Source organism: Eubalaena glacialis, chromosome 3 (genome assembly GCF_028564815.1).
Source record: "Eubalaena glacialis isolate mEubGla1 chromosome 3, mEubGla1.1.hap2.+ XY, whole genome shotgun sequence".
Lineage (NCBI taxonomy): Eukaryota > Metazoa > Chordata > Mammalia > Artiodactyla > Balaenidae > Eubalaena > Eubalaena glacialis.
The window spans coordinates 188,732,760-188,752,353 of record NC_083718.1 but is presented as its reverse complement, the minus strand read 5'-3'; the positions used below and the strand labels follow the sequence as shown (position 1 = coordinate 188,752,353).

Below are 19,594 nucleotides of genomic sequence, written 5' to 3'. Positions count from 1 at the left end.
ACCTAGTTCACCCTTCCACCAAAAGAATAGGCCTCGATGATCCTAACTTTATACAGGCTCTCAGCTCCAACTCCCTAAACCCTTGAGATCAGGACCCCATCTCCTGTACCTGGTGGGTGTTAAAACCAAAGATGCCGTGTGAAGAAGACGAGCAAATGGCCCGACCCCTCTCACCGCAGGCTGCTGAACTTTTCAGTTTCTCTTAATTCTTGCGAGTTCAGCTCTGCATTTAAAAGATTTGTTGTATTTTATTCAGTATTTTTATATGTTTATTGGCAAATGGTTTTTGGAATTATCAAATCTGGTTTTGGTCCTATTTTACTAAAGTTCTTTCATCTTCAGTCAGCTGTGTTTCCAAATATACACGTACTCTCATCTCAACTGTCTCCAATACTTGCCATCACAGGTAAATGTTCTGAGAGTGCAAATGTGATGACAGAGGAAAAGTGAACAAGAAAATGTTCGTATCCAGCTCTAGCTTCTCGCCCCCAAAAGCTATACAAAGACAATGAGCTGTGAGGAGTAGAAAAGTTGACTTCACTAAAACAGAAGTGAATTTTGAAATGTCTCAAATCCAAATTAACTGAAATAAGGGAGATCTAGATTGTCACTTTACAGCTGAAGTATAAATATCTATGTTGAAAAAAGATGGTCACGATGTTATTTGACCATGTTATTTAAATAATGGAAAACCCATAGATGTTCAATAATATGAGAACAGATAAATTCTGGGACATCCATATGATGGTGTATACAGGGTGCTCATTACAAATGTTTGTAAAACGTTTAATGACATGGTGCTATGTTCAAAACAGAAGAAGATGAACGAGCAGAGGAATGTGTGATTATTTGTACATTATGTATAAACAATATTTTAATTATAATCTTAAAACATACACATATACCTATACAGGTGCACAAGGATGTATATTCAAGGAAAAACACAAATATGGTTATAGAATTATTATAACAGTTTGCTTCTTTAATTTTTGAATTTGTCAAGTTATTTTCTGGTAAGCACGTGTTTTTTTCTTCATTAGAAAGACTAAAAGTTATCTTCTAACACAGCCAGAAGAAAATATGTTGTATATGAATCAATCTACGATGAAATCATAGAAGTTAAGAGCACAAGGTTTTCAGTCAAACAGGGTTGGGATTTCCTGTTTACTAACCTTAGGCAGTTATTTAATATAATATCGATTTTCCTTTTCCTCATTTATAAAATAAAGATAATACCAACCTCAATGAGCTTTTACGGGAATTAAAAAATTAAACAATCTAGGACAGAGTAAGCATTCACTTCATGGTAGTAGTAGCTGTTATCGCATACGTCTTGAACAGATGATGTCACAAATTTGATTCCTTGAGGTGGGCACTAAGAAACATCAACAGATAAACCTACTAAAAATACAGCTTAAGATGTCAAAACCCATCCATGTGTGGGAGAGAGCAGAGTCTGGGATAGGAAATTGGAAGTAAAGATATTAAGGACAATGAGATGAGGTTTTCTACTGTTAAAGGTGAGAATTACAAATAAGGGAAAAGGGAAAAAAACTTGCAGGAACCTTGTATTATTGGATTAGAGTTGGAAAATTTGCTATGAACTCATGGATACACATACACACAGATATGGAAGTAGATGTAAAAGCGTGCATTACCTCCCTTCCCCTCAGCCCCCAAGCTCTGTTCACGCAGAAGGCCTGAGAACAGTGACACAAAGTAATGAGCACACCGAGCACCAGATCTGGGTTCCTAAGTATCATTCTCCAAAATCTGGCACAATCTGACCTCAAAATGGTAGTAACAGATTATAAACAACTGGATAAAATTGGCAGCCATTAGTCCACCCTGCCATAGATACATGAATAATTCGAAGTTTGATGAGGAAGAAGGCATCTACAGGGTCTCAAAGCAACCGCCTACAGAATGGTCATTAAGGGACGTGTGGACACGGGTGGGGGTGGGGCGATGAACTGGGAGACTGGGAGTGGCGTATGTGCACGACCAGGTGTAAAACGGATAGCTGGTGGGAACCTGCCGTATAGCACAGGGAGCTCAGCTCAGTGCTCTGTGGTGACCTAGATGGGGGGGGGGGGGGTGTCCAAGAGGGAGGAGATTCATATATATATATAGCTGATTCACTCTGTTGTACAGCAGAGACTAACACAGCATTGTAAAGCAACCATAACCCGATTTCTAAAAAAAATTATAAAAGGAAAAAGAGAAATTGTACAATTGCAAAGCCTGGCAGACACCACCTTTTTCAATGTATCACAGTGAACATTACCAGCAGTGGGACAAACTAGAATTGTGTAGCACCTAACGGATGTAGGAAAAAGAACACATGACTTTTGTATTGTCCCTGTCAAAGATATACGATATAAATGCAATGATAAGGAAACATCGTAAATGCAAACTGAGGGACAGTCTACAAAATAATTAGCCTATATAATCTTCCAAAGTACCAACGTCATGAAGTGAAGGAAAGACTGAGAAACTTTTCCAGATTGAATAAGACTAAACACACACATGACAACCAAATACATAATGCTGAACTGGATTCCTTTTGCTATAGCTTTTTTTTTTTTTTTAATTTTTATTTATTTATTTATTTATTTTTGGCTGTGTTGGGTCTTCGTTTCCGTGCGAGGGCTTTCTCTAGTTGTGGCAAGCGGGGGTCACTCCTCATCGCGGTGCGCGGGCCTCTCACTATCGCGGCCTCTCTTGTTGCAGAGCACAAGCTCCAGACGCGCAGGCTCAGTAATTGTGGCTCACGGGCCTAGTTGCTCCGCGGCATGTGGGATCTTCCCAGACCAGGGCTCGAACCCGTGTCCCCTGCATTGGCAGGCAGATTCTCAACCACTGCGCCACCGGGGAAGCCCTGCTATAGCCTTTTGTTATAAAACTTGAGTGGGGTCTGAGAATTCCAGGGCAATAATATTTACTTGGTAATTTCCTGATTTTGAAGGCTATATTGTGATTATGCAAGAAAAATGCCCTTGTTCACAGGAAATACACAAAGTATTAGAGGGTGATATAGCCTCATGGTGACAACTTATTTTCAAATGGTTCAGTTAAGCAAAGATCTTCTAGTGTACTTGCAACTGTTCTGTATGGTCAAGACTGTTTCAAAACAAAGTAAAAGAAGATGAATCATACAAGTAAAACACTCAGCACAGTGCCAGGTGCCCAGTGCTCACTAACTATAGCTATTATTAGTAACATTATTGCCACTGTCATGGGGGAGATTATATACATAAATTCTTGCAAGTGCCTCGGTTTATGATTACTTCTAAATAGAAGGATAATAATACTTAAGCCTCAATATTGCTTTAAAAAAAAAAACAACCTGCTTCCTGGAAGAAGAAAAGCGGAGAGGGCACAGGTGAATGCAGGTGATCACAGGTGACCAGGGACATTCTCTCCTGGGTAAGATAGAAGATCACATCTGGGCCCTCAACTTGTTTTCCACCTGATTAACAAGAGAAGGCTCATGTTCAAGAAGCAAAGAACCAAGAATATAATCAGATTTTTCATGCTGCAGACCAAGCCTCTGATGAGACCACTGACGCTTATATAAAACTAGTATTAGAGAGCGGGATTGCTCCGTGACCACCTATACACAAAATACTACATTTTAATTTATTTTATTTATTTTTTTGGCCACGTTGGGTCTTCGTTGCTGCACGCAGGCTTTCTCTAGTTGCGGCGAGCGGGAGCTACTCTTCATTGCAGTGTACGGGTTTCTCATTGCAGTGGCTTCTCTTGTTGTGGAGCACGGGCTCTAGGCGCGCGGGCTTCAGTAGTTGTGGCTTGCGGGCTCAGTAGTTGTGGCCCACGGGCTTGGCTTCTCCACAGCATGTGGGATCTTCCTGGACCAGGGCTCAAGCCCGTGTCCCCTGCCTTGGCAGGCGGATTCTTAACCACTGCGCCCATTAGGGACCCAAGGAACTCTTATTTAGCAAGGGGAAACAAAGGGACTGGTTCCTGGGAAAATTCACTCTTAATAATTTAAAAATAAAGGCACCTCCTCTCAAGTAGCCACTCTGCAAACTTGTTCTTACTGGGACTCCATTCACTATTACTTCCTTCCCCTCCTAACTCACTGGCCTGAGGCAGAAAGGTAAGGAGAACTTTTCTAAGAAATGAAAGGTATAGACTCAGAAAAGGTCAAAGCACAATAAAAAAGGCACTGCCTAATAGGCCGAACCTGCGGAGGTGGAGGGATGGGAAGATGAGGGAAAGGACAACCAAAAACTCAATAAACCCTCCACGCTACAAAGAGGACAAGCTTCTTTGCTATAAAAAGCCCAAACTTTTTTTTCAATTTTGGTTCTCAAATTTTCAATAAAATATTCTGACTGTAGAAATGTATTATTTCCCATCAACACTACTCACGTATTTATTTTAATTGTTGAGCCAGTTTCATCATGGTCAATGAAGAAATTTACCCTACATTTTTAGCAACTGTATACAGTCAAAGAATTTTATAATTAATATTCCAAGCAGAGGCAAGAATCCCCAGTGCTCAGACTTCCACATGTCAGCAAAATCAACCAGATGGTTAATGATCTACCTGGTAGAATCAAGACATCTTGGGAAGTAGTTCATGTTTTGCTTTTGGATTTAACATTTTACAGAGTTTAAAAAAAAAAAAGATACTTCTCAATCTCTTCTTCAAAAGAAAATTTATAATTATTTTTGCAATTCCCGAAAAGCAACAAAAAAGCATGACAGTTTACAAAAGCTACCCTGTTTTTGTTTTCCCCATTTTTATTAAAGAGGAAAACACAGTCCAGGAAGTACAACCTTTACGCATGGACACAAAGATGAAGTGGGAGCACAGAATCAGAACCCAGGCTGCCTGGGTCCACAGGGGGAGATCTTTCCACGCTGTTGGTCTTAACAAAAGGACCAAGCAGTCAGATTAAATGGCCATGAGGTACTAGACAAATAAAAAAGCAACAAGGAGAATAAAAGGATGGATGTAACCGGTCTCTATGCCCAGCTCTTTTTATAAGCTAGAACCAACCTACTTTAATTTATTTATTGTTTTGAACCAACCTACTTTAGTTCAACCAAGGATGCTGGTGTTTTGGTCAAATTCATGTATAAGGACTACTGGCTTTATGTACTAAGACCTCTGAGCTGAAATTTATTGACTTTATTTAAAGTTTCTCACTAGATTTTGGATCACACCCTTCAAAGAAAATGAGAACATGATGACATTATGTTCAGAGTATGCTGACTGCAGAAGTAAATTTGGAGTGAATCTTATTTATTGAGCAGCAGTGAACACTCCCTGAGTGCAGAAATGTCAAAACAAATTCCCAAAGCAGAGCCCAATTACCAAAGGTTCAAAGCCCTCTCTCACCTGCCAGCCCCTGTAGCCTGAATTCTACCTGAAGCTAGAAACATCTGCCCCCACATTTTTTGCCCAAGTTTTGTTCCTTAAATGTCATGGGTAGCAGGAACACAGCGTCACAACCCCTAAGCTAAGATCCTTAGGACCAGAAGATTTTCAGAATTCAGAAATTTTTGGATTTAGAAGGTACTACAGGGAATATACCAGGTAATGCCACAGCAGCGTCTGAGCAATAATCCCTATTCTATCACATCGGTACCTTGGTAGTAAAAGCTGTGCAAATCCACACAGAGTGAACTGAATAAAGAATATAAAAAGTCTCACATCAGTTCAGGTCAAGTTTGACCTCAGGGTCAAATGAATTTCAGCACCCAACTTAGCATAAAAATTTTTTGATCCTCAGAGCTTTCAGATTTCAGAATTGAAAGTAAGAGATTATGAACCTGTATTATTGTGGATGCTTTACTTATATTAATGATCAGTACTCTGAGTAGAAAAAAATAATTAATGAAATATAAATTTATACCTAATAACACCGAAGCAATTCTATGCCGACGGCAAGAAATCCACCTCTCCAAATTTTAAAGGCAATGGACCAAAGAATTCATAAAAGTCTTTTCCCCACTAGCACGCAAGGTAACACCATCAAAACCAAAAAGTCCTGGACAACCAGGTCCCTGATAAGGCACAATATTCAGAAATATAATAACCAAGTAGGTGGGGGGGGGGGGGGGAGGTAGCCAGATATTGGGGTTTTAAAAGGATCTGTGATAAATGTAAGAGGAAAAAAAACCCCAATCATTCAGTGCCAGCTAAGATGCTAAAAAAAATTATGGAAAATTACATAAGTCAACTTTTAACTACTATCAGAAAATTTGCTAAGAGAAATAACTCCATCTTAAACTTCAGTTTTAACTGCTCACTTAGAGTTCACACGTTACTTAAGGGGAGGGGAACAGTCATCCAAGTCTGGAGTCACAGAGTCACCATTAACTTCCAGTGGTCTTACTGATCCACGCGCCATCTCACAGGATTATTAGGACGGTCTGACACTCCTCCCCAGATGACTCCGGGCACTAAGAGTCAGCACACAGCACACAGCACCACACAGCCACAGCTACATGCTAGTCTCACTCATCCAAAGTGAGGGGGACCAGCTCATCACACTGCCCCATCCCCCACAGACCTGCAACAAAGACAGAAACAGAGGTAAGTTCTGCAAGGGCATGCACCCCAAACATTCGAAGGACTGGGCTGTGCATAAGCCAGGTGGAGAAAACACAGTTTTCTATACTCTGTTAAATCACATACACAGTTTTGATAATTTGGGCAGCTATGGGAAGTGTGCACCAAACCCCGAACTTCAGAGGTAGAAAGTAGTGCTCATGGTGAAGCCAGTGAGCTTGGGCCACACTGGCTTTATCACTGCAAATTTTCACACTCACTTTGTGAGAAGTTTGAGACCTGCCACAAACTTATCACTAATAAGTAGACATTCAAATATCTGTTCACTTCAATTCATCCAACAACCCCCAAGCACTTCCACTATGCCAAGCACAAGCTGGACACGGGGAACAGAGCTGCAGAAATGAACAAATGGGACTAAGGTCAAAGCACTAAAGAAGTGCTTCAGGATGCAGATCCTGTAAACACGCTGCTACAGGCATGTCTCTGTGTTGCTTTCTCAGGTAAGATAAATAATAATATAGTCCTCTGTCGCATGCCTAACCCACAGTTTAAAACAAAACCGATGGGAAGTATCACTCTGAATGACTACCAGTAACATACAATAAAAAATGAGACAAGAACCTGTGCGAGTCTCCAGCTTACACAGATAAGTTACATATCACTTTAAATGAACATTCAGCAAAAACAGGTGTATAACCAAAACTAGTGAAAAGTAAATCTGCTTGGCTATTATGAACCCAAGAGCTAAACATTTAAAACTCAAAAGCTATTTGGTCAATTCCCTGAAACAATCTAACTTGTGCAATATGACAGCCATCTATCAAATAGTTAAATAAATACGGCATCACTGAAATAACAGACTACTGTGTATCCAGACAGAAATCCAACTCTGAGTGTCCAACACTTCACTTGGGCAACAGGAAGACATGACCAGGCAGTTAATAAATGCATATGTAATATAAACATTTCACAATATAAGATGCTTTTGAAATATTACTATGCTCTTTATTAATATGCTGTTGATTATTACTAATCAACGAACTTTCCATAACGTCCTAGGTGTTTTCAATAAGGTATGGAAGGCTTGACTGAATGGGCATGAGGGTACAATTCATAGTAAGTTCAAAACACACACCAACTAAACATCTGTCTTTATCTTGCCCTCTCCAAACCCAAATTGTCTTACTTTTCCTTTTCTTAACAACAACAAAAAAAAGAGCAAACAATAAGCTGCTAAAGACACCAAAGACATTAAGTACAACTCCTCCCAAAGAGGCTTACTACAGGACTTTGTGTCTTTTTTTTCATCTTATCAGTATATGCCCAGAAGTGTACACAGACACACCCACGCACGCGCGCGGGCACACACACACTCACACGTGAGAAAAGCCAAAGTTCTCAGGGAGTGGGACCCAGTGACTCACTTACCTCGTCTCAGGGTTGTAGCCTAGTATGTAGAAAAATGAATCCACTCGGGCTTTAAACTCTCTAGCAGCAAATATGTCAGAAAAATGGGAGATGTTACACTTCCCTCTGAAAATAAACGAACAAAAAATGTTAGTAATGTCCTCAACGGCCTTGCAAAACATAATACTACTAGAAAAGCAGAGGTGGTGGAAGATATAACTAAATCCATGGTATTCTAAGAACATGTAGAATATGGCTACAAACTCTTTAATTATCTGTTCAGAAAAACGGGAGTCCCCCCCCCCCCGCAAAATAAAAAAATGTCCAATATTATATTTTTTTGTTTCATGACTGCTTTAACCTACAACTTTACAACTTAACTGCTTTTATCTCAGCCTTTTAGTCTTAGAATAAAATTAATTAAACCACAAAGACAAATTGAGGGCAGGATTGTGATGAAAGGATATTAAACTAGAAATGATGGGGAAAAATTTAAATCACAGTTACATTACTTTACAAAAAAAAAAAATCCATCTAAAGTCTCTGTAAATCATCAAAGCAAAATGGGCCTTTTCTTCCTGCTACCTTACGAAAAGGAGAATGTGTAACTGTTAAATACTTTTCTTCTCTCTGAGCGTGGAAGAAATAAACTGTCTTGGAAATTAAAACCTAGAGAAATTTTAATTTTAAATATATAGATGGGTTCTAATATACAAACACACACTTCCCAAATTTTCAGGTAACATTAACTGACTAAGTTGGAAAACGCTTTCCCATGGAAATACTAGAGCAGTAAGGTTTCCAGGTTCATCTACTAACAAAAGTTAAACCACAGTATAGCTGAAAACTCTACAATACTACACAACTCCTCAAGCAGCGTTTCCACGCACCAAATATAAATGTCATTTACATTATACCATGCAGTAGGACCCACCATCCCACTACACACACCTACGTACATACAGGAGTGCTGAGAGAAATTCCAGGGTTCCAAAGAAGGCAGGGAGGTTTTCAGAATTTCAACTCCCTCAGCAGTTACAGGAAGCAACTTTAACATCAACTGGAAGCCAAAGGCTATGATTGTAGAGTAGATGGAATTGGAGGATCGAAGGCACATCAACAGAACCTGCAAGATGCTTCCAGGGATGTGACCACCCACCGCGTGAGCAGGCATTCCCTTCCCAGAAGGACTCCATGAGTTGGCACGTCAACAACACACACATGTGCCAGTCGCCAAGGTGTTAGTGAAAGAAACTGAGGGATATCAACATGGGGATGGACATTCATTCACTTCCTACCAAATTAAAAAGCAATTAAAAATCCTCCTTTCCCACAGGGCTTAAGTAATCTGTGACCAAAGCCTCAGTGCTGGGCAGAAGATAAGATGAGCTGAGACAATCTCCGTTTTAAAAATTAAACAAAAATACTATTGATTTCTTAAAGTTCCTTTGGATACTACTGATTAGAAGATAATGTAGGGTTATTGAGCACTTAAAATATGGCTGGTATAAGTGAAGAGAAATGAATTTTAAATTTTATTTAATCTCAATTAATGTATATTTAAATAGCCACAGATAGCTAGTGGCTACCATATCAAACAGCACAGATTTATATAACATTTCCATCATCATGGCAAGTTCTGTTGGAAGCACTGATTTGTAGGTAACAAGATACAATTAAAGGAAAAAATGGACTAGGTATCAACTCTCCAGGCCCAGGACCTATCCTTCTAGTATTTAACTGAAACTAAAATGAGCTTCTGGAAAAGGATAGGCAGGTAAGACAACTTTTTAGATGAACAATGCACTCGCTCTGCAACTAATCACCCATCTATCAGAAATGATTCATCCCTGAAGCCTAGAAGAAACAGGTAAGTCCCTTTATCAGGTAACCAGAGATAAGTACATCTATTATACCTATCTCGTAAAAATATTAAGAAGATCAAATGAGAAGTCTATGAAACTTTGTATACTGTTCCGTGCTATGCAAAATAAATTATTTCATCATTGTCCATTACTAAAGGAAAGCTATTCTTCCTTTATTATTCTTGGTTATTACTCAAATTTAAGTTTATCCTTAAACTTGAATAATTAATTAATTAAACATATAGAAACTCCTCTAACCCACAATTCTAAACACAAGCACTGGAAATCAGTTATGTTTAAGACAAGGTTTCCCAGTCTCAGCACTACTGGCATTTTAAAAAGACAGCAATCCTTTGTTGTTGGCAGCTATCCTGTATTTAGCAGCATCCCTGGCCTCTACCGCATAGCACCCACACACATCACTGTGACCATCAAAAACACTGCCAAAATGTTCCCAGGGAAGGGCAACACACCTGGTTTAGGGAAAATCCAAAGCAGTAGGAAGAGAAGGCTATCATATGATAAATGACTATGCAGCTGTAATAAACGGGATTTTATCTATTTGCTTCCCGTTTGATTATATGAAGGGTATTGATCTTTGTATGTTAATTTTATATCCTGCTACTCAACAAAATTTTTTAGCATTTGATAGAGCTTAATCACTGATTCTCTGAGGTCTTCCCGATATGCTAACTTTATTTGCAAATACACATAGTTTCACTTTTTCTTTACCCTTTCTAAAGCCTCTAAGTTGCACCTCTAATACAATGAAAATGTGGAAAGTAGTGGAAATAGAGGACACCCTCACCTTGTTCCTGATCTTAGTGGAAATGCCTCCCAGGTGTTCCCATTAAATAGCTTTAGAATAACCGTATCATAATCATCGCTTTGGAGACAGGTTTCTTCCTTAGACTTATTAACATGGTATTAGATGTTAACAGAGTCTTGAATAGTAAACCTACCTTGCATGCCTGGAATAAATCCCAGTTGGCCATAATGTATTTTTTAATAAAATACTAGAATTTCTTAAAGCATTTGATTAATTAGATCTAATGTTTTTCCTCATTAATTTCTGCTTTTATCATTATTATTTCCTTCACTGTGCTTTTGTTGTTGTTCATAACAGCTTTATTCGTAGTAGCCTAGATACAAACCAAATGTCCATCAACAAAGAAATGGGTAAACAAAGTATTGTATAATTTACAATGAGATTACTACACAACAACACATAGAAGAGAGCTACTGATAAATAGTCCATCATGAAAAATCTCAAAAATTAAATGTTGAGTAAAAGAAGCCAGACACAAAAAAGCTACATACTGTATGATTCCATTTATATGAAGTTCTAGAACAGCAAAAAGGAATTTATGGTAGGAGAAATCAGAATAGTGGTTGTTTCTGGGTGGGAAGTTTAGAGAGAACAGGAGCTGAAGGGAACTTTCTGGGATGATGAGAATATCCCACGCCTTGTTTAGTGTCGAAGAAATTTGCCAAAATTTATGCAGATGTAAACTTAAAATCTGAATTTTTCTGTATATTTAAAAAAAAAAAAAAAAAAGCATTGGGAGAAAATAAAACAACAGTCACTAGCATATAGCTGTGGCTCTTGGAAGTGTCTGTCCCTGCCGGGTAAGGGGCCCGCAGTAGCAAAGCAGAGTGGAAGACAGGGTTGACAGGGGCCGGGAAGCTGACCGTGGTTGGTTCTGAATGGCTGTTATCCATTTTGAAATATTTTTCATATCGCCTCTTGCTGAAGAGTAGTGCTTACATTTTAAAGTAGAAGTGTGTACCTGTGTACCATTTTAAGCACTCAATATTTTTTCTCCAGGGCTCTCTTTTCACCATGCTCTTGCTCAAAACAGTATATTATTTGACAGTGTTTGTGAAATGGAGGCAGAGAGACTGTTAAGAGAAAACTGCCATCACGCCCACCTTGCTGAAACAGCTGCTTTCCCAACTTCCTCAGGTTCTGCATTCCCCATATCTTCACTGTTAACAGAAATAAGACTAAAGACAGGGAAGCACCATGTCTTAGGGTCCTTTTATTCAGCAGTAACAAGGGCTTCCTGGAAAAGACTTGTTCAAGTAGTGCTTTGTTGTGACGCCCCCCAGTTACGCCCTGGGCACTGCACCATCTAGAGGGTCCTGTGCCTGGTGGGAGAAGGCCATCTGAAGGGGATGAAAAAGAGGAGAAAACCTCCTCAGGCAAGCAGAGAAATACAAATGGAAACTGTGGCCCAGAAATTCATTCCCTTAAACTGTATCCGTAATTGAGCAAGTCTTCGTACATCCCCAGACATATGCAAACCTCACAGAAACTCGTGAAGAGGTACACAAGCTCACAAAGACTGCTTACAGTAGCATGTTTGTTTACAGCTATTACTGTCACTCTTACCTGGAAATAAGGGGAAAAAAGATTTTGAGACAGAGTCAGCATCGTGTCTATTGTAAGCCATTTGATTAATGACAGGCATAGTATCTTTTCTTTTTTAAGTTTCTTTTCTATTTCCAGTTCTTCTGTTTCTCTTGCCCTCCTGTGGGTTATCTGAACATTTTTTTAGGATTTCATCTTGATTTATTTATAGTGTTCTGAGTGTTATCACTCCACACAGTTTTCTGGCGATTGCTCTAAGTATAACAATATACAACGTTACTTCCACTGAAGCCCCTCTGCCTCTCCACTTTTTTAATTTTCTTAAATGTTTGAGGAAAATTCTTAAACACTCCTCAAAAGTAAGTACAAACAAATGGGAAAACACCCCCTATTCTTGGATAGGAAAACTCAACATGGCATTTCTCCAAACTTGATCTATAAATTCAAGGCAATCCTAATACAAACACCAGCTAGCTATTTTATGGAATAAAACAAGTTCTACTAATATTCATATGGAAAAATCAAATAACTAAAAAGGGGGGGAGCTAGCCCTATCAGACATGAAAACATACTATAAAGCCTCTGTAATTAAGAGTGTAGTGCTAGCACATATATAGACAATAGGAAACAGAATATCAAGTCCAGAATACATATGGAAAATAATATATGACAAAGGTGGCATCTCAAACCACTGAGGTAAAGACAGTAAATGGTACTGGGGCAGCTGGGTAGAATTTATCTTTAAAAAGTGGTGTAGGGCAAGGCTTTCTAACTATGACTCAAAGTCCTGAGGGAATACTTGCAACAGGCATATTAAGAACTTTTAAAAAGTGAGAGACAAAAAGACAACAACCCAACAGAAAAGACATGAACAGACAATTCACAAAAATATAGACAAAAATATGCTCAAACTCACTCACTGTTAGCAAAATAAAGTAAAACAACACTGAGATACTATTTCTCATCTACCAATCAGATGGAAAAATTTAAAAAAAAATAACACATTCTGCTGGGGAAACAGAAAGTCTCAGACATTGTTGGAGGAAATGCAAATTGGTATATGCGTTCAGAAGGGAAATCACATATACATAAACTTTTCAATTCAGCAACCCCTCTCCTGTAAATCCACCATGAAGATACACATCCAACAATAAGGAAATACATATGCACAAGGATATTGATTTCAGCATCATTTACAATTGAAACATGTTGGAAACAACCTACATGCATATACACAAGACAGCAGGTGAATAAACCACAGTACATCCACAAAACAGAGTACTATACAGCTATGAAGGAGAATGAGCTCTATGAGTTGACATGGAGCAATTTCCAGAACATACTGCTAAGTGAAAAAAGCAAAGCACAAAAGACTATCTATAGTATGCTACCCCTCACATAAGAAAGAAGAAGTTATAAGAAAATAGACATGTATTTGCTCATTTGTGAAAAGGAAATGCAAGAAGGATAAATTAAGAAGTAAAAGGATCAGTCATCTAGAGCAGGTAGGGGGGCTGAAGACTGTTATCTTCTATAGCTCTGACCCTGAGAGCCACAGGAATAGTTCACAAACCCTCCCTTACCCAGAAAATAAACAGACAGTCCAAATCAACCAAGAGGAACCAAAAATAGAATGCAAAGTCTAACAAACGAACCCAGCTATATTACAAATGAATAACACAACCACACCTAAGGAGCTACGAAAAACAGAACTGACCTGAGCAACTTTAGAAAACAGGCTCTTGCCTATACACTATACATAAGACTAAAGACAAAAATGTAGTCAGTAAACGTGCTTCTCACAGGCACATGGGTTACGAATTCTGAAACTAAGTTATGTGTACCGTAGAATTGGATAAAAATAAGCAAATGAAAATATATTTTAAACAATAAGAACTGAGTTTTTCACTGTTGAAGAAAGAAGTTACCAGTAAAGAAAAGGGGAGGGGTACAATGAATCTCGTGGTTCTGCTCTGGGCCACGTGAGGACACAGGGAGAAGCCAGCGGTCTGCACACCAGAAGGGGGCCCTCACCAGAACTCTGGCACCCTGATCTCGGACTTCTGGCCTCCAGAACTCTGAGAAAGAAATTTCTGTTGTTTATAAGCCACCCAGGCTATGGTCTTTTGCTTCCGGCAGCTGTAACAAAGTAAGGCATCCGTGAAATTCAAATAGGGTCTTTAGTTCAATGGTATTGTTCTAATGCTATTTCTTGTTCCTGACAACTGTACCGAAGTTACATAAGATGCTCACACAAATGAAGACTGGGAGATGGATACATGGAAACTCAGTACTTACAACTTTTCTATGTGTCCAAAAGTAGCTCCGAACAAAAGAATTTTTAAAAGACTATGACGTATTCAAGGGCAGAGAGAGTGTGTTACTCAGTTAGGTGTTCCCAGCACCTACACGGCCCTTCCCCTATGACGAGCAGCTCAATAATGTGTTAAATGATGAATGAATAAAGAAATAAGGGACTGACAAGTTATGGTGTCTAATGAAGTACTAAGCATGTATAGACAAAACAATAAAAATGCCGTAGGTCAGAGTTATTTCACATATAAAAAGAACTGCAGACTAAAGCCAGGAAATGAATCTTAAGCTGCAAAACTAAGAGCTCTGAGACTTCATGAAACCCCTTAGGGAACTTGCAGAAACGAAAGGAACTTTGTAAGTTCTAAGGAATGGTTGCGGAATTGTACCAAGACGTAATTAATCTGTTTCAATCACTACACATATGTGAGGCTCGCTAGCTGCCTGTAACAAAGGAAGGAGATAAATTGATTTGGGATGGAAAAAGGGCAATTAGAAGCCCTAAAGACCTAGTTTAGGATTTCTTGGGCCTGGGCTTCCAGAAAATTCACTCTAGAACGTACTCCTATTAATATGAATTCCTAGGTAAAATGATACCTTGTAACCTGACCTACCTTGGGTATTTTTTTTTCCAATAGGAAGCAGATAATCAGAAGGCTGGAAAATAGCCCTCAAGCCGATGAAAGAGTTAGGATCTCCTGTCTGCCCTCCACAGTCAATACTCGAGAATTCACTGTTACAACTGCACAGTAAACCCGAAAATGTTGTCCAGGTCACATGTTCAGAGTCCAATCACAAAGCAATCGCTCTTGATCCTTTGATCATCAATAAAGTATTATCCTTAGGGTAAAAATACTATCATAGCAAACAAATTGCAAGCTACAAACTAATTTGCTCATTCTCAGAGCATCTACAAATGGCTCCCTGAGCTGAACACTTCTCCCCATGCCTAAAGCGCTCTGAGTATCCAAACAATCCATCCTAGAGGCCACAGAGAAATAAAATAAATGGATGCCAAGTAACTGTATCACCAATAACTTAATACAGAATTATATTTAATTTCACTTTTCCTTTTCTTCCTTTTATGCTTTTAAGAAACCAATTCAGATTCATGAGCACTGCTCATACTACTGAGTGTGAGATACTCTCTCTGCAAGAGGCTTTTTCATGCTCTGTACCTTACTGCACATAAAACCAGTTCTGGGTTCTGTCACTTAATCATGTGACTTTAAATAAATTTGTTAAAAAGGTGGCACAAAGGTTAACAAACTTGACCTTGGTCACAAAACTGTGTGGTAAAGCCAGGATTCAAACTGAAGTCTTCCAATTTCAATCTGGAGCTTTTTCTTTTATACCAGTGTCAGCCAAAAATACTTAACCTGGGAACAAGGAGAACTCAAAAATACTCCACTCAAGATACTAACACAGTATTACTATATGGTTACTGATAAACGTAACGAAGAAAAGAAAATAAACAGTTGTAGAAGCTTAGCTTGAAAGGTAGGAATGAGGGACAGCCAAAGCAAGAATTCAAAAACAGCAGCAGAGCAGTAAGTAATGCTGGACCCTCAACACAGATATCTACAACCGTGAAGATTCCACCATCTCTTCTAGGAATAAATTTGGTTTGGGTAGGGAAATGCTACAATCTCAATTTACACAGAGAGGCTGCCGAGGAGTTCTGTTTTCCTTTTGATTCATGATGGCTAAAGGACAAAGCTCTCTCTTCCTTTATAGCCCAACCCTAGCACCAGCTTGAAAGAGAAAGTTATACATCGGTTTCCTCCTGAGTGAATGGAATGGCAAGAGCCCCTCAGAGTGCTGTGAGCCGAAAGAATCCACACCACTGAGCACTTTGATCTTTGAGAAGAATGGTGCTAAGCACTAACACTATCTGTCTTTTCCTTTCTTTTTTGTCCTCCATGTTTTTTTCAGTACATTCATTTGATCCTCTTTCATGTGCCTACGGACTATTTTATTTGTCCTCTTTCACAACTGAATTTATTTTTGGCAGTACGACTTTATATCTGTGGAGAAAGAAAAAAATCCTTTCTTGGATAAATGGTGAAGGAAAAAGTGGGAAGAAAAATGAAAGCCTAACCCCCCACCCTCATACTTTAAAATTAAAGTAATCTAGCTTTAGTGAAGAGGAAAGGAATAAATAGAGATTCCTGGGGGCACTGCTCTTCAACTCTGCTTTTATCAGAGATGATCTTACAGTGAGCACTCTGAGAACCAGGCGAGATTACTAAGCAACAGCAAGAACCCCCCAGATGAGCCCCAGATGCAAGCAAACGTCAACACACCCATAAGGATTACTGAGCAGCTACTAGGCCAGATCACCAGTAACCATGTGGTCACATTCATCTGGTGTCTTTGAAAAAAACCCAACTGTCAAGTCACACAAGAGATGCTCTATTTGAAGCTGACACAGTCAAATTTAAGATGACAGCTTTATAAAATCACTGTGTGACCACTTTAAAGAAAATACCACAGGAGAAAAAGACTAATCAATAAGGGTTCTGGTCACATACACAGCGAAAAGAAGATAAGGAATCACCATTTTAGCACTCCAGCTCTTTGGTGGTCAGTGAAGAGACAGTGACCTGTCCAATTACAGAAGACACCTGACTGTAAACCTAGCGAAAGTAAATTCATCCGGGTCCAGCTAGAATTATCTGGGACAACCCGTTCTAAAAATGCTAAAATAGTATAAAATGACTCTACAAACCTAAACAGTCTCTGATCAGTATTCAAATACATCCACTTTAAGCAAATATATCAAAATCTGTTGAATGACCAGAGTTACATATCTCACATATTTACTTAACTTCAACTCTAAATTGCTTAAAAATCATTCACCTCAATCAATGAAATAAGATGGGGGGCGGGGGAGCATGCAAAGCGGATAAGAAATAATCCCAGGATCAAGTCAATTGTCTTAGCTAACAATTTAATGGTTCCATCAATCTATCCAACCTTCCGTTAACTTGCTTTGTTGAGCATGCAAGTTTAAGATTGGAAAGCCACCGCCAAGAAGACATGAAAAGCTTGGGGGAATTTTGGAAGAAGTTTATAAAACACTACAGGAGTTCTCTAAATGTATCTAAAGTCCTGTAAGAAGCCAAATCTAACCACATACACGCCTTCCCTTACAGCGGGGCTTGGCAGACTACAGTCTGCAAGCCAAATCTGGCCCACCACCTGCTCTTGTACAGCCTGAGAACTAAGAATAGTTTTTCCATTTTTAAATGGCTAAAAAATAAATCAAAAGAAGAGTCATATCTCCTGACGTGTGGAAATTAAATGAAATTCAAATTTCAGTGTCCTCAAGTAAAGTTCTATTGGCACACTGCCACCTCATTTATTTACATGTTGCTTGTGGCTTTTGTACTACAATGGCTGAGCTGAACAGTTGCAACAGAGACCATGAACAATTATCTGACCCAAAAAGTTTGCGAAAACCTGCCCTATATTAAAAGTTGCTAATAATTTGCCGTCAAATGACTGGCTTTAGCTATGTAGCTTTGCACAAGAGACTCCAGAGGGTTTTACTGAATACCATCTGAGCAATATAATAGAGAAATTATTGTATCTCATTGTAGTTAAGCTAAAAGCCAGCAAACCCCTATGACTTTTTTTTTTTCTTTCCCCGCTGCGCTGGGTCTACGTTGCTGCACACAGGCTTTCTCTAGTTGCGGCGAGCAGGGGCTACTCTTCCTTGCAGTGCGCGGGCTTCTCATTGTGGTGGCTTCTCTTGTTGCGGAGCAGGGCTCTAAGGCATGCGGGCTTCAGTAGTTGTGGCACACGGGCTCAGCAGTTGTGGCTCGTGGGCTCTAGAGCGCAGGCTCAGTAGTTGTGGTGCGTGCACGGGCTTAGTTGCTGCATGGCATGTAGGATCTTCCGGGACCAGGGATCGAACCAGTGTCCCCTGCATTGGCAGGCGGATTCTTAACCACTGCGCCACCAGGGAAGTCCCCCCATGACTTTTTTTTAAACCGTGTTCTTTAACAGAGAAAGTGGTTCTTTCACCATTTTGTTATTTCCAGTGGAGAAAAAGGTATAATAAAATCACTTGTCCTTACTTCCTTTACCACCTAAGAAGCCCCAAGTCTTTCCCTCATAAACAAAATATACCAGAGTAAATAGGTATCTTTTTCTTGAAAGGGACAGAAACTACCAGAGGGTGTGAAGCAGAGGCTCACGGTCACTTTTTGGCATCATTACCTAAGACATTAAGGCTAGCGGCAATGTTACCTCAGAATAAAATCTTCTACATGTTTTCCCTACTCCCAAGCTTTTTAGTAGTAAACTCTTCATACACACAGAAGTTTAAAAGTATACAAGGCAATGAAAATTCCTATGAACTCTGCCTAGATTCTCTTACAATTACATGCTGCCATATTTGTTTCATCCATTTTTTTAAATCTATCTTGGCAGTGACTGAATCTTCAGGAAATAATCTGTATAACGCCCCACCCTAAATACTTTAGCAACGAATTTTCAAGGAAATAAAATACAAAACTCTAGAGAGGGTGTAAAAGAAAAAAAGAAAAAAGCAAGAAAAAGAAAAAAGTGGCTTTTCCCTCTCACACAGATTAGTGAAGACAGAGGCAACCTCTGAGACCTCAACAATCCACAAAGCTAACACCGGAGTGTCACCTTGCTGAGACCACAGGGGTAGTGTGATCGATATTACAATTATCAGACGCGATCTAGGCAGCTTAGACTCTCTACCTACAGTGGCCTATGACTTCTCCTTCACAGAAGGACCACACATCTCTGGCGCTTACCTAAGGGCAGCGGCGTGGTAAGTGTCAACGTAATCAGAGATGAAGAGCTCTCGGTTCTTGATAACTGGGTCTGTTATGACAAGTTCTCTTCCAGAGTCTGTCACCAAAAAAAAAAAAAAAAAGTTAATTAGGAGGATATTATAATTGAATTTCCAAAAAGGATTAGGAAAATTTCACAAAATTTTTCTTTCAGGTTCACTTCCCACTATAAAAAGCACAATAAATAACCAGGCCTGTCAGCAAAACAGAGAGGAGGACTAACATACAGCAGGAATAACAGGAGCAAGCG

The 19,594-nt window shown here is 39.2% G+C and overlaps 1 protein-coding gene across 6 annotated transcripts in view; it reads right to left on the bottom strand.

Moving 5' to 3' along the window:
* Window positions 1-19,594, bottom strand: part of RERE (arginine-glutamic acid dipeptide repeats) — a 419,070-nt gene that overhangs the window by 152,354 nt on the left and 247,122 nt on the right. For all 6 annotated transcript variants that reach the window (XM_061185024.1, XM_061185027.1, XM_061185028.1 and 3 more), the window contains 2 exons: window positions 19,306-19,402; window positions 7,982-8,086 (listed from right to left, as the gene is read on the bottom strand). In XM_061185024.1, the coding sequence (XP_061041007.1) occupies window positions 7,982-8,086; window positions 19,306-19,402 (202 nt within the window). The remainder of the gene's footprint in view (window positions 1-7,981; window positions 8,087-19,305; window positions 19,403-19,594) is intronic.